Here is a 15606-nt window from a genome sequence, read left to right on the forward strand (position 1 = left end):
TTCATTTCAGTGGTGTTCCCTCTTGTTTTCATTAATGGTCATGCAATTTAAGCTAAACCAGGAGTTACAAGGGTTCAGCTTTTATTAAAGAGTTTGGAGGGACAATTTTTCTGTTTAACTTAAATCTCCTTTGCTGTGTTTTCCTATATCTCATCTCCTGGAAGTGCCAGACAACTATTTTCCTAAAGCATCTCCTTTGTAAAACTCTTCAAAGTGTTCAGTTTTAAAATCAGAAATAGAAATGTACTTCTCAAAGCAATAGTCATCCTAAAGTTGGTGGTCTATGTATTATCCATCGTTTTTTTTGTTTTTTGTTTCAGATTCTGCTAGACTAGAAAAAGCAAAAATACTTTCAGTTAATTAGCATGGTGCTGAAACTTCACAGTGTAGGAAATATAAACAAACACTTGGAAGAAAAAGCTATTCTAATAATTACTACTGGTCATTATTTCCATAACTCTGAAGTAATTCAAATGCCAGCAGTGAAGTGTTCTTGTCATTATGTAAACTTGACACTCTATCTGGCTTCTGGCTACACACAGCCACCCAACCAAGACACAGATTTACAGAATTTAATGATCAGCTTGGAAATAAGCCTTCCTATCACAGAGGAGGGAAAAGTACAATTTATGAAAATAACAGATGCCCAAACAATGTGCTTACAGGGATTTTATATACTTTGAGGAAAGAAAGGTCAATGTGCTCAAGCTAATAACTAGTTATTATAAGAAAACTAAGAAGTAAAACATCATTCCTAATAATACAAATTGAGGATAATTGGTACTTAACATCATGACTATTGGCTTTAAAGGAAAAACAACCCACAGTGGTAATGAAATAACAGAAGCTAAAGGGCAGGAAGTGGCACCTATTAAGAGACTTCTCTGCTTTTTTTATTTAGGGTTTTTAAAAATTCATAAATGGGAATTGATCTTTACTTGAGTTAGATTTGCTCTTTTTAGTGAAGCTTTAATTTGCTTCTGGTTGTATTACTGCTTCTTTGATTTTAGGGTCAACAATAGCTAAGGACAAGAGCTTGAAAAGTTCAGCTTGAGTACCAGTAATTATTACAGGCATATCTTTATTGGGCTTCTCAGATACTGTTTTTTTATAAATTGAAGGTTTGTGGCAACTCCACATGACACATGTCTATTGGTGCCATTCTTCCAAAAGCATTTGTTCACTTTGTGTCTGTGTCACATTTTCGTAATTCCTGCAATATTTCAAACTTTTTCATGATTGTATTTGTACTGTATTGTATTACTGTATTTTCACAATTGGATCTGTGATCAGTGATCTTTGATCTTACTATAGTTGTAGTTTTAGGGTGCCACAAACCTTGCCCATACCAACAGCAAAGCTGATAAACAGTGTGTGTGTGTCCCCTGGTCTCTCTTCCTCTCCTTGAGCCTGAGACACAACAACATTGAAATTAGGCCGACTAATGATCCCACAACGAATAGCCTCTGAGTGTTCAAATAAAAGGAAGAGTTTCATGTCTCACACTTTAAATCAAAAGCTAGAAATATTTAAGCTTAGCAAGGGAGGCACTTTTAAAGCCAAGACAGACCAAAAGCTAGGCTTCTTGAGCCAGTTAGCGAAGTTGTAAATGCCAAGTTAAAGTTCCTAAAGGAAACAAAGTGTTATTCCCCTGAATACACAAATGATAAGAAAGCAACACAGCCTTACTGCTGATATGGGGAAGGTTTTAGTGGTCTAGATATTAGATCAAACCGCCATAACATTCCCTTAAGCCAAAGCCTGATCCAGAGCAAGATCCCAATTAACTTCAGTTCTATGAGGGCTGAGAGAGGTGAGGAAGCTGCAGTAGGAAAGTCTGAGGCCAGCAGAGGGTGGATTGTGAGGTTTCAGAAAAGAAGCTATCTCTATAACATAAAAGTACAAGATGAAGTTTGGGGTGGCTGCAGCAATTCTTAAAATAAGACAACCACGAAGTTTGGTTTAAAGGTGGTTTAAGACAGAGGGGACATATGTATATCTATGGCTGATTCATGTTGATGCATGGCAGAAACCATCACAATATTGTGAATGAATCATCCTCCAATTAAAAATAAAATTAAAAAAAAAAGTGCAAGGTAAAATAGCAAGTGCTGATGTAGAAGCTGTAACAAGGTATCCAGAGATCTAGTGAAGATAATTAATGAGGGTCACTGTACTCAACAACAGATTTTCAATGCAGATGAAACAGCCTTATGTTGAAAAAAAGATACCATCAAGGACTTTCATAGATAGAGAGGAGAAGTCAATGCCTGGCTTCAAAGGATACACTCACACTCTTGTTAGGGGCTAATGCAACTGGTGACTTTAAGTTGAAGCCAGTATTCATTTACCAACCCGAAAATCCTAGGACCCTTGAGAATTATGCTAGGACTTCCCTGGTGGTCCAGTGGTTAAGACTCTTTGATTCCACTGCAGCGTGCATGGGTTCGATCCCTGGTTAGGGTAGTTCCTCATGCCACATGATGCAGCCAAAACAGGGGCGGGGGTGGGGGGCGGGGAAGGGAAAGGAGAAAAAAAGAATTATGCTAAAAATCTACGCTGCCTATGCTCTACAAAGGGAATAACAAAAGCCTGGATGACAGCATATCTGTTTACAACATGATTTACTGAATATTTTAAGTGCACTGCTGAGACAATGCTCAGAAAAAGAGATCCCTTTCAAAATATTACGGTTCACTGACAATGCACCCGTTCACCCCAGAGCACTGATGGGGATGTACAATGAGATTCATGTTGTTTTCATGCCTGCTAACACAACATCCATTCTCCAGCCCATGGATCAAGGAGTAATTTTTACTTTCTAGTCTTATTATTTAAGAAAAACATTTTGTAAAGTTATAGCTGCCATAGATAATGATTCCTCTGATGGATCTGGCCAAAATAAACTGAAAACCTGGAAGGGATTCACCATTCTAGATGCCATTAAGAACATTCATGACTCGTGGGAAAAGGTCAAAATCTCAACATTAACAGGAGTTTGGAAGAAGTTGATTTCAACCCTCATTGATGACCTTGAAGGGTTTAAAACTTGAGTGGAGGAAGTAACAACAGATGTGATGAAACTAGCAAGAGAACCAGAATTAGACACAGGGCCTAAAGATGTGACTGAACTGCATAATCTTATGATAAAACTTTAATGGATGAGAAGTTGCTTCTCATGGAAGAGCAAAGAAAGTTGTTTCTTGAGATGAAATCTACTCCCGGTGAAGATGCTGTGAAGACTGTTGAAATGACATGACATAAACTTAGTTTGATAAAGCAGTGGCAGAGTTTTAGAGGACTGACTCCTATTTTGAAAGAGGTTCTACTGTGGGTAAAATGCTACCACACAGCGCTGCATGCTACAGAGAAACAGTTCGTGACAGGAAGAGTCAAACAATGCAGCAAACTTCATTGTTGTCTTATTTTAAGAAATTGCTGCAACCACCACTCTGATCAGTCAACAACCATCAACGTTGAGGCAAGACCCTCTACCAGCAAAAAGGGTCAGCAAAAAGCCAGCAAAAAGACTGGCTGAAGTCTCAGATGATGGTGAGCATTTTTCAGCAATGAAGCATTTTTAAAGTTTGTATATTGTTAAGACATAATCCTATCACATAACTTGAGAGACTACAATACAGTGTAAACCTAACTTTTATATGCACTGGGAAACTAAAACATCCCTGTTACTTGCTTTGTTGTGATGGTTTGGAACTGAACCCCTGATATCTCCGAGGAATGCCTGTAATTTGGCTTGATGTAAATCCAAAGACCCAAGCATGCCAGCAGTACACCTTAACCCAGTGTTAATCCCGCATCAGCCAAATGGGAGAGTGAGACACTCCATCCCATCAGCCCTTACATTCCTTAAAGCACCAAATGATTATTTTGAAATTTTGTCTGATGTCTGATTAAATATGACTGCACAATATCAACATTCTAAAATCCCAAGAAAAATGCCCAAAGCAAATTCCTCCCACTCAAGTGAACCTAACTCTTAACCTGCAACAAAGAAAGGAGTGTAGCACCAGGCAGAGCAACTGAAAATGCAGGGTATGCTTAAAGGCCAACCTTCCCACATCTGAATCAGGCCTTTTCCTTATCTACTTGCTATTCTTTTCTTCAAAAAAAACTTTTCAAAAGCCCCAAACAAAAACTATAGTCAGTGTCTTCTTTTAGGGTGGCAGTATCTCTAACACTTATTCAATACTGACTCTTTGCCAAGCACAGCACAAGGGGCTTTACATACTAAGTGTTAAGAAAGGTAGGCACATTATCCCCGTTTTAAAGATGAGGAAATTGAAATTTACAAAGGAAAACACCAAAATGCAGATATGATTCAAACATAAAGATCTGCTGATTCAAAAGGTCTTATTTTCAAGACTACGTTATCTATTGCCTTTTTTTTTCCTCAGATACTTTGTCTACTGCATAGTAGTGGGTTTTTTTTTTTCTTTTTTGGTCTTGCCTCCTTCCTAATCCATTATACTATTTTCTATTTGTCTCTTCTCATACATCATTTTCCTGACTATACATTTTTACTTTAAAAAGCAAAACAATGACAAATTGCACACTAGTAATTGTGTCAGATAGACAAATGGCATATATAAGCACAGATCAAAATCTAAATTCTTCCAACAGACTCAACAGTAAAAGCTGAATTATAAGCTTTTTATCCATGATGCTCTATAGAAATCAAAAAGATGCTTCCCTCATTATTAAAAATTCTGTGCACATTTACATCGTGCTCAGAGTACTATGCTAGGTGGCATAGGAACTAGAACATGAGGAAGACTTGGTCTGTGCCTTTGAAGAACTCAGAGACACTAATGTGTTGTGGGAGTGGAAGTGGTTAACACAAACCAACTTATTACAGTGTGAGAAATGCTCAAACAAGGACAGAGTGCTATGTGGCAGAGAATAGGGGTGATGCTGTCAGTATACCCTATGGGAAAGGAGGATGCAAAGGTAGATGACACAGGTATCTCTTTCTATGACAACAATCCAAATGCAATTACTACTGATGTGTCATTTTTTTTAACTGTCATTTGATGTTTTATAAGAAAATGAAATCTCAAACTGAACTGTCCATCTATTTAAAATGTCTACAGTACTTCAGTTTGTCCTTAGCTTTACCTGCTCTGGGAAGAGGCCTCAGTCACATCCTGTCACCTTAGCAAAGCCATCTGACTGCCCCAGAAAGTAAGTCCTTCCCTCTGATGTTCACATACTTTCTGATAGCTTTTCCAACCAATTTAATTATTTATGTCCTCTATTGTCTATACATAAGAACCAAGTCTTTTTTTTAATTTATTTTAGTTGGAGGATAATTACTTTATAATATTGCAATGGCTTCTGCCATATCTATTTTTCTTTGTATCAGACTCAGGAGGCACTTGGTAATCATTTACTTAATCAATGTAATTCAACTCTCTATTACAAGTCAGCACCTGGACAACTGGCATGTGTGCTGAAGCATAAATATATATTGTTGTTTAGTCTAAGTTGTGTCTGACTCTTTCCGACCCTATGGACTGTAGCCTGTTAGGCTCCTCTGTCCATGGGATTTCCCAGACAAGAATACTGGAGAGGGTTGCCATTTCCTTCTCCAGGGAATCTTCCCAACCCAGGGAAGATCTCGAACCTGAGTCTCCTGCATTGGCAGGCAGGTTCTTTACCACTGACCCACCATGGAAGCCCATGAACTATGTGCTGCTATACATATACTGTTTTTAAGTTCTGATCTTAAGATGATGGTGAAGTATCCACAGAGCTGATACTATCAATGTTTCATGTAACACACACAAAAATCAGGTTTAAAGCATTTCAGTTGCATATTAGAATCAATTTATGTCATCTGGATAAAGTCATATGGGCAAGAAATCTTGGGGGACTCTGCCACTGCCCTTGATGGTCACACCACACAATCTGTTTGCTTCCTGAGGCTCATCTTGGCCAAAAACAGCCATGAAAGTGGATGTATTATGACCTGCGGGCTTAACCTAAGAAACTGTTACAGACAACTGTTCCTCTATTTAAGTGTGAATATGTGAACTTCTAAGGTTAAGTGAACTGACATACATGGTATTCAGGAGAGGTACAGAGATTTAGTAATCCTGCTAGTAATCAGTTAATGTCCCTGAAAAACACAGCAAATAACATGCCACCAACTAAACAGCTCTGAAAGGCTCTATTACCGTGAAGCCTGAGAGGAAGAGTCCATAGAACATTACCCCACCCTGTGTCACGTGGTTATGGTCCTTCAGGAATTCTGAACCCTGGAGTCCAGGGTACGACAGACTCACTGTCAGTCTGCTTCTCATTGTAGGCACTTCACATGGACCAGACACATTGGGACTGTCATGTGTAGGCAGGGGAGGGGGCAGGAGGAAGTACACTTCTGGCAGGTATAATTTAGAAAGTCCCCAGGCCATCAAGCACTGGCTTAATCCAAGATCATATGACAAAAATAGTTATTAAATATTATGAGCAAGCTAGATAGTACCTTAAGAGAGAATTTGATCCAGACTCCTCTGTCTGGTTTGAGAACCTAAGCAGGATGAAGGGCTGTTTATTCTTAAATGCTCGAGGAGCAGATATTATACCTTACTTATAGTTTTGTATACTATGAGTTCCCAGCAGGTTCTAGCACATACTACTCCACAAATATTTGCTGAATAGATGAATACCTCAATTAGCCTCCTCCAGAAGCTCATTCTGTTTTACCATCTGATAATTAATACACTGTACCTGAAACTCAACAAAATGCCTAGGTCTTAAATTAAGCCCATGACACAATTTTTCTTTTCGGCCTTCAACACGACCCAACAGTCTTGAGACAGGAACTCCAACTAACAGCTATAGGCAATGGTATTATAGGTCTCTGGAGCTTGTGAGCTTGGAGTTTTTCCAGAAGACACTACTCTCAACACGGCTCCTACAAAAGGAATCTCAAGTTCCAATCACAATATCCAAAGCCCAACAAGAGTGAAATATGCTTTTGTAGCTTTGGTAATTGACCCTATACTCTTTTTTAAAAATATCTTTTACTCTTAAGTCATATGCCCCACAACTGAATTTACTTTACTGGAATGGTTCGTGTATGAATGCACTTATTATCAAACAAACAAAAATCAAAAGTCTAGCATGTAAAAATCATCCCTGTTTCTAATAAATTAGATGGTTAAACCAATAGGGAACCACATTCTTCCACCCCTCACAAATTCCATACTAGCATGCATGGAATCTGTTTCGCTTAACTTCTTATATACAAAGGAAAAAAACCCAAAAACTCTGAAGCTTAACCTAACTGCATTCTGAACTGATAAAAAGTTTAAAAACCACCCTTAAGATTTTACAAAAATTTCTAAAGACAATAAATTTCCTTACTTGAGCTGAGTATCTTTGGGACAAAACTGTAGTCGGTCAAAATCTTTAAAAGATAAAAAAGAATCAAGAATCACTCATGACTTGTAAAGAAAAAATCAGCTATTTTCAAACTGAGTCACACTAACAGGATAAGTTGACACTTACCAAGTCCACATTCCCCTATTGCTACAACTTTCCCTTTGTTGTTTTCAGCAAGATTCAGTAGCTCCATCAGGTAATGATCAGGGTCATTTTTTTCGAATTCATCACATCTTGTAGGATGACACCCAACAGTACTGAAAAACATATCTAGCACAAAATAATGCTTAGGATTATTTTCAAAGTATTTTTCTATATTTATATCTAATATGAAAAAAGAGTATCACATAATTTCAACTGGTCCATTTTTAACAATACCCATAAACTAGTCAAACTATCAGAAATGCACTGGATTAATCACATAAGAATTTTTGGAATACTAATGCCATTTTTGCACATGAATATGAAAACTGCTTTAACATGCAGAGGAGTGGAAGAGGAGTGGAAGAGTGGAAGAACCAAGAACTTTTAAAAGCCTATCTGTTTGGGGATAACAAGTAAGGAAGGTAATATGGAAGTAATACTACGCATGGAAGGTAGTATGGAAGGTAATATTCTTATACACATCAAAAGCCTCTGGGAAGATGTTTTTAGGACTTTAATCACTAAGAAAAAGTGTCAGTGAGTCCTGAAGTATGCATTTTGAAAAGATTTCAATAAATAACACCTTTTAATGAATAAATCAGTATTCTGAAAAATAACATGGAATGCCTAATTCTTCAGTGTCAAGCACATGAAATATGGTCCCGGCCCCTCCCCAGCAAAAACAAACAACAAAAAGGTTAAGTAAATAAATGCCAGATAAAGGAGGATGTTTTATGTAACTAAGGTTCTTGTAGGAATCAACTCCAAAACTTTATGTTCATACGCCTGTATTTATTTAAAGTTTATAAGTGAGCATATGAAGGGTTATATACTATATTATTACTTGCATTCCTGGGGCCTTGCACAGTGTCTCTAATCTGCATGACAAATATTTTAATAAATGATCTTTCGTAGCTTAAGCTTTGTGTACACACAAAAATTCTGTATCAGGAATATCCAAGGTTAAATTCTATGCCTAGTGAACTTAATTCTCATTAACTGAAATCTTAAAACAATCCTTATTAAATACAAAGGGCTCATATGATATGACAATGGGCACTTTGAGTTTTTTCATCTTAATCATGTCCCACTGAAATCAGTCTATCTTCCTGCTGTGTCTACAGTCATGATCTGCTATATCTGTACCTGAGGCAGTTCTCAGAAAGACTTCTTCAAAATAACTTAATTCACATTGTGGGAGGTAAAAGTAATATGAGGATACCATTTGTTTGAGCCAAATGCAGTGCATCTTTACTGTCTTGTAGATTTCCACCTGTAATCATAAACTGAAACAGAAAGGAATAAAACAAGTCCACTTTAAGAGTGTCAACAAGTTTCCCAAACATGCTTTCTTGCTTTTTTTTCCAAAATGCTTCTCTCTCTTCAACCGTCACACATCAACCTGCAGAACTCACCTGGTCACTTTTTAAAACTGAGGTTTATTTAACTTACAAGCAGTAGCTACTAAGTGCCCTGATACCACACTATGGAACTTAAAACTTTAAGTTCCATAACTTAAAGATTATGGAACATATATATATATGGAACATATATATATGTTTTTTTACTCATTATTTTTATTTTTGGCTGGGCTGGGTCTTCATAGCTGTGTGGGCTTTTTTCTAGTTGTGGCAAGCGGGGGTTACTCTCTGGTTTTGGTGCCCTAGTTTCTCATTGTGGGGGACTGTCTTGTTGCAGAGCATGGGCTCTAGGGTGTGTGGGCTCAAGCAGCTGCTGTACGTGGGCTCAAGCAGCTGCTGTACGTGGGCTCAGCAGTTTCGGCTCCCAGCTCTAAAGCACATGCTCAACGGTTGTGGTGCAGCGGTTTAGCTGCTTCACGGTATGTGGGATTTCCCAGATCAGGGATCGAACTTGTGTCTACTGCATTAGCAGGCGGATTCTTTACCGCTAAGCTGCCAGGAATCCTTATGGAACTTAAATCTTATTCCCTGTGCACGCTAGCTTGCTACTTTAAAAAATACCAGTTAAAGAGAAATATCTATTCAAACAATTTGACACTGAGCTAAAATTCATTTGCTTAGAACTCTCTGAAAGTATTAGGAATTCTGATTATCAAATTATTACCATAAAAATTAAATGTTCTCTCAGTTGCTTGAAATGTTGTACATAGTATAAAAGCTAAACATGGTGATTAGAGATACATCTTTTTGATGATTGCTTACTTCTAACCAAAGCTAAATTATGTTATAAAATCTACTAATAGCTGCCTCTTAATAAGCCTGGTAATTCAGATGGGTTTTAAAAAAATTTCAAGAAGATTTGGCCATTTACTACATTTCTGATCACATGGAAGAACCACCCACAAGGTGTGTGTCACTTAAACTGATGAGAGAGAACATAATATTTTGATATTTTATTTCATTAACTTGCTAATATGACAATACATATCACAAAATGCTAAGTGTGGCATTGGCTCTTTCTCATCTGCAGTATTTTAACCAAAATTTAGGTTTTAAAAAAAAAAATCATAACAAAAATGAAATGTTACCTTTTTAACACCAATCTGAACAGCTCTCTCTATTACGTCCTGTAAGTCATCTGTAAGAGATGAAGCCCACATTAAAATCTGGTAAATAAAAACTCACTTACCTATAATTTAATTATTCTATATTAAAAGAATACATAGAAATCACAGTTACTAAATCAAAGTTAAATCAATACTATTTGATAAGTGCTTATCATATAATAAGACCTAGCAATACCTTAAAAAAAAAAAAACCCATATAAGGCAATATATGTGAACTGTACTTCTGTTTTGTTGACCAAAAGGGCTCAAAGTCTGTTTGGGTTTATAGTTTGCTTTTTTTTTTCATTTAGAAGCTTTTATTTCAATGATGAAAAGACACAGTAAATGGAAACTATACTGATTTACAACAGGCATGCACCTCTAGCTGATAACTGCTGTTAGTTTCTGACTGGCCCAAATCTTAATTTTCTCATTTAGGCACATCTTTATAAATTTTTTTGGACCCTGATATTCAGGGTAAGTTCTTATTTTGAGGTAACTTCTTCTTTGTGGCAGTTTAGTATGAAAATTATGTTCACTGGCTAGCTTCCTTTAACTAAAGGCCTCTAGACTCTCAGGCAACCTGTCCTAGCTTGAGACCATACTTCATATAGATATTTAAATGAATCACAGTATAAGGGAGATAATCCAGAAAGTTGGAATGTACTGGATGAATATACCATACATTTTTGCCATCACCCATAGTCAAAACACTAGATAAGCAGGCCTACAGTTAAGTACCAAATTATTCTTCCCAGACTGCTGCCCTGAGACACAAAGATGTACACTGATATCCCCAGAAATCTGAAGTGAACCCCCACAAAAAACAAATTAACAGATTATCACCTATGTGGTCCCTCTGTCAAATTATAGAGCAACTCCACTATTAAAATTATAGGAAGCAGTTAATGGGACTACGAGAAAAGCATCATCCCACATATAGTAATATTCATCTAGTAGTTTTCCATTCATCTATCAGTTGTTTTCACGAGATTAGCATTAAAAAAACACAACCCCAAACACATCTAATCCTCAAATCCCCATCCACACCAAACACTGGTCTTCGTTCATTCTCAGAGGACAGGATGTCCCAAGAGTGATGAAGGTGGGAGCCAATTCCCCTACAGCCTTTTCTTCAACCATCCCATTAACTACTCTTCATTTCTTGAACTACTTTCCTTTCCCAAAGAGGTAATGCTGAGGTCAGTCAGAAAGGCTGTCTGAGAAGCCTGCCTTGGATTTCTGCGTCTGCTCCAGTCGGTTCACGATGAACCGGCTTGTATCAATGAAGCGGTCAACGCAGTTCACGAGACAGGCCTCAGCCCGCCTGTCCAACTTTGGTCCAGGCTTGTCCACGCACTTCTCCCAGCAAAGTTCCGTCATCTGGTGCACCAGCTGCTGGAACCGCTGCTTCTGGGTCTCCACCTCGATAAAATGACGCAGCTGCGGGTCGACTGAGCCCATACCCGCCGCGGAGGAAGACGACGAGAAGGGATTCATCCAGCGCCGCCCCGAGGCCGGAGAAACGCCGCGCCAACTCACCGACCTTCACGTGCCTCCGCGGCGGAACCGGAAGCACTGTGGCTTGCCTTTTATGCATATGGTTTTCTCAATTTCTATGTTCAAAGTTGTAAACTTGATAACATTTTGTGACAATAGCTATTTTACACATGTTCATGATCGTGGTCTACCAATATAGCTGCTATGGGTTTCACTTTGTTTATAGTTTTATCCAAGATGCACAATAAATCCTTTAATATTTCAATTTTAAGGGTGGGTTAAGCTTTTTATGCTCTTCCTTGGGTCAGAAAATTTGTCTTCATAAATAGCTTACCAAAAGAAAAGTTTACCTTGATGCTTTTGAACCCCCCTATAAATTCCTCTGAACATAGGATCTGTCAAGTTGATACCAATATCTGTGGAAAGCAAAAACAAAACATATAATCATGGAGGGCCTCTATTTGAAATTTTTACTTTAAAAGGTCCAGTTACTAACCTTTTCATTCACATATCCATAAAAATCTAAGTGCCTACTGCTTGTCAGTCACTGTGCTAGACGCTTGGGATACCAAAATGAAAGCCAGTAGTCCTGCTCTCAAGAAACTAACTGCAGAACTGGGAAGGCATACTCCTTAATAGCCAATTAAGAAATTACAATTAGGGGACTTCCCTGGTGGTCCAGCGGTCAAGAATCTGCCTTGCAATGCTAGGGATGCAAGCTCGATCCCTGGTTGGGGAACTAAGATCCCACATGCCATAGAGCCATTAAGCCCACCAGCCACAACCAGAGAGTCCAGAGATTCAGTGTGCCACAACTAAGATCTGACACGCATCTTAAATATCAAAATAAAAGTTTTTTTTTTTTAAAGAAAGAAATTATAAGTAGATACTAGCACTGTGGGACACACAAGAGGGCCACCCAACTTAGTCTAATAGTTAGTCCAGATGAGATTTCTAGAAAGAAGCACTTCCTTGAACTGAATCTTCAAGGATGAGTTGGGAGTTACCCAGCAGAAGACGGGAAACTGCAGATAAGAGGAAGCAGCAGAAACAAAGCATGCGGAGTCTGAAATAGCACAGTGATGGTAGAGAGAAGTGCTGAGATGGGAGAGACCAGAAAAGGGCAGACTCAATACTTGTCTTTAAAACACCAGATGCACCAAGAAGCACTGATGGCTTCCAAGATTGGTATTCGGGACCTCTAGTTCTGGTGTCTTTGTAGAAGGTGGGATCTGAAGGGGGCAAATGGAGTCAGGGTAGTTCATCTGGAAACAAGAGCTCCTATTTGCAACGAAGAGAACCTGAATTAGGGTAATACAAGCGGAGATGCAGAGATGTCAATAAATTATTTTCTTTATTCACCAAATAGTTATGAAGACCAACACTATGCCAAATATTATGTAAGGAGTTAGGGGGTACAGAAATGAACAAGACCTATCACTTGGTCCCAGCCTTCTAGGAATTTACAGTCTATATAGGAACTGAAAATAACATTTGTGATATAAAATAAGGTGGTTTGACAGAAAACAACAAAATTCTGTAAAACGATTATCCTTCAATAAAAAAATAAAAAAACCCAAAAACTAAAATAAGCTGGACTGTAAGCAACATGAGGTGAGAAGTGTTTATCTTCTTCAATGCTCTATCCCTAGAACCTAGCATAATGGTTGGTATATAGGAGGAGCTTTAAATACTTTTAAGCCTGTAAATAATCACTTTACAGCTTTGTGCTTCAGAGCGCCAAGAAGGAGCACAGTTTGGGCAAGAATGATGAAAAAGTCTCACAAAAGATCTAGATCTTATAGAAAGCTAAAGCTTAAAAGCTGACAAGCAGAAAGGGCATCCCACATACAGATGTGTGTAGAAGTCTGGAAGAAATTCACTGTGCTGTAGAGCAGAGGTTCACAATGGAGAGTGATTTTACTGTCCCTCTCTTCTTTTAACCTCTCCCCTCCCTGCCAACCCCTTCCCCCAACATCCAGCAATGTCTGTATTCATTTCTAGTCATCACACTGAGGGAAGTGCTCCTAACAGCTCCTAAGAGCCCCCAGCTGGTTGACCCCCACCCCCACCCCAAGTAGTTGTTACTAATTACCGCCAGCTGCTCTCACTGGCTCATTTGATAAGAGTAAGCACAGAGGCTACTAGATGGGAATCTTCCAAACCTCTGCTTTTCAAATGAGGGGTAGTCCAGAGTATGTAACACCCTGAGATTCCCTGGAGTATCAATTTTACTTTGGAAAATTTGGGGGATAACATAGCTTTTGATTTTAGAAGGGCACTATGCTATTTCAAAGTTAAACACAAGACATCCAGAGAAATTCTGTAAATGCATCAAGATTTACATACCACTGCCACCAACCCTATCACCCAGGGGTATATCCTTCACTCTGGGTCCCTCTTAAGGACCCACTTTTGGTGGATAAGCTTTAGAGCAGGAGGGCTTCCCTGGTGGCTCAGCTGGTAAAGAATCTGCCTGCAATGCGGGAGACCTGGGTTCGATCCCTGAGTTGGGAAGATCCCCTGGAGAAGGGAACTGCTACCCACTCCAGGATTCTGGCGTGGAGAATTCCATGGACAGAGGAGCCTGGCAGGCTACAGTCCATGGAATTGCAAAGAATAGGACTGAGCGATTTTTACTTTTTAGAGCAGGAACTCATCAGCATTGAAAAGGGAGCTTCCACTCCATTCCAAATTTTATCACTTTGCAATGATTAAGCATAGATTCTTATTGCTATTCAGACTGAGGAGATGGTCACTTGTGGTATGATATGCAGACAGTGTCACAGAAATTAGTCTCAGGTATAACCTAAGACACAGTGTTGAAGTGTCTTCTAGGAGGGAGCAATATTTCCCATAAAACACAAATACTTCTGCTTCCTGCCCTCCTTCCCCAGATTAGAAACACAGGCAGCCACTGGTTATGTGATTCGAGAAGGGGGTAATATAGGATTACAACCTGGGGATAGTCAGCTGTCCTAAATCAAAATCTAAGGTTGCTTTTATAACACTGGTTTAATTTTTCTATTATTTAAAAAAAAAAAAAGGTGGCCACGCCTTTTGGCTTGTGGGATCTCAGTTGCTCAATCAGGGACTGAACCCCAGCCATGGCAGTGAGAGAACTGAATTCCACCCACTAGACCACCAGGGAACTTCCTCCACTGGTGTAATTTTTCATGCAACTGCTGCATGTAAAGCTTATTTATGGAACAACTGTCCATGGGTCTAACAGGTTGTTTTCCAAAGTACTGCTCATGAATACTATACGCAGAAATTTATGTAGTGGGTCATAGGCAGAACTTTTTAAATGGCATGGAATAAACTCACATAACAAAGATAGAATGCATACTATGATCCCATTTTTGTTATAAAAAGACACATATCTGGTATGTTTGCCTATTTTTATGTCTCCATATAAATTTAAAAATTATGGAAGGATATAAATTTTAAACATTGGTTACCCCTGGAAAGTGGAAATGAAGAGCATACAGAAAGAAATACATGTCAATTAAACCCACCTTCTGTAAGAAGTCTTTTCTAGCTTATTTGGTTGAGATTCCTTTATCAATTTTCTTACCACCTATACTAAAATTACACATCTTTTACCCACTCATTCATACTTCCACTGAACAGTCACTGTACTAAATAAAATAAGCCCCTGGGAAACAAAGACAAATACCACAAATACCATCAAGTATCTGCCTTAAAAGCGTGTAGACTAATGGGAAAGGCAGATACATAAGTATTTTAATTATAAAATAATGTGGTAAAGTAAAGGGTAGGTAAAAATCAACCAGGCAAGAGGATATTAGAGACAGAGGGGACATTACCGTCCCAAACTGCCACTATAAAACCTTTTCAGAAGCAAGAAACAGCACCTCCAAGTGTTTATAGAGCATAAAAAGGATGAAGCCGGAAAAGTGGGCAGGACTAGACCATAGAAAGGCTTTGTACGCTATGCTGTGTGCTAAGTCGCTTTGGTCGTGTCCGACCCTTTGCAGCCCCATGGACTGCAGCCCGCCAAGCTC

The 15606-nt window shown here is 38.6% G+C and overlaps 1 protein-coding gene and 1 pseudogene across 13 annotated transcripts in view; both read right to left on the reverse strand.

Moving 5' to 3' along the window:
- The window catches only part of LOC145509707 (mitochondrial import inner membrane translocase subunit Tim8 A pseudogene), a 25510-nt pseudogene extending 13867 nt beyond the window's left edge, over positions 1 to 11643 (reverse strand). For 2 of the 4 annotated variants that reach the window (XR_014056325.1, XR_014056322.1), the window contains exons 1-5: positions 11253 to 11643; positions 10061 to 10110; positions 8774 to 8837; positions 7534 to 7677; positions 7390 to 7432 (exon numbers count right to left, since the gene is read on the reverse strand). The product of XR_014056325.1 is annotated as a mitochondrial import inner membrane translocase subunit Tim8 A pseudogene, transcript variant X4 (transcript). The remainder of the gene's footprint in view (positions 1 to 7389; positions 7433 to 7533; positions 7678 to 8773; positions 8838 to 10060; positions 10111 to 11252) is intronic. The other 2 variants (XR_014056324.1, XR_014056323.1) reach the window with 1 other exon arrangement.
- The window catches only part of TATDN1 (TatD DNase domain containing 1), a 31373-nt gene that overhangs the window by 13867 nt on the left and 1900 nt on the right, over positions 1 to 15606 (reverse strand). For 2 of the 9 annotated variants that reach the window (XR_014056321.1, XM_081498979.1), the window contains exons 2-6: positions 11929 to 11994; positions 10061 to 10110; positions 8774 to 8837; positions 7534 to 7677; positions 7390 to 7432 (exon numbers count right to left, since the gene is read on the reverse strand). Coding sequence is in view for 8 of the 9 variants with exons in the window: in XM_081498979.1 (XP_081355105.1) it covers positions 7390 to 7432; positions 7534 to 7677; positions 8774 to 8837; positions 10061 to 10110; positions 11929 to 11994 (367 nt within the window). In the remaining variant the exon portion in view is untranslated. Of the gene's footprint in view, positions 1 to 7389; positions 7433 to 7533; positions 7678 to 8697; positions 8838 to 10060; positions 10111 to 11252; positions 11995 to 15606 lie in introns of those variants that run through there. The other 7 variants (XM_081498980.1, XM_081498984.1, XM_081498983.1 and 4 more) reach the window with 7 other exon arrangements.

This window comes from Giraffa tippelskirchi, chromosome 6, assembly GCF_054371585.1.
Source record: "Giraffa tippelskirchi isolate mGirTip1 chromosome 6, T2T-mGirTip1v1.2.pri, whole genome shotgun sequence".
NCBI classification, from domain to species: Eukaryota; Metazoa; Chordata; class Mammalia; order Artiodactyla; family Giraffidae; genus Giraffa; species Giraffa tippelskirchi.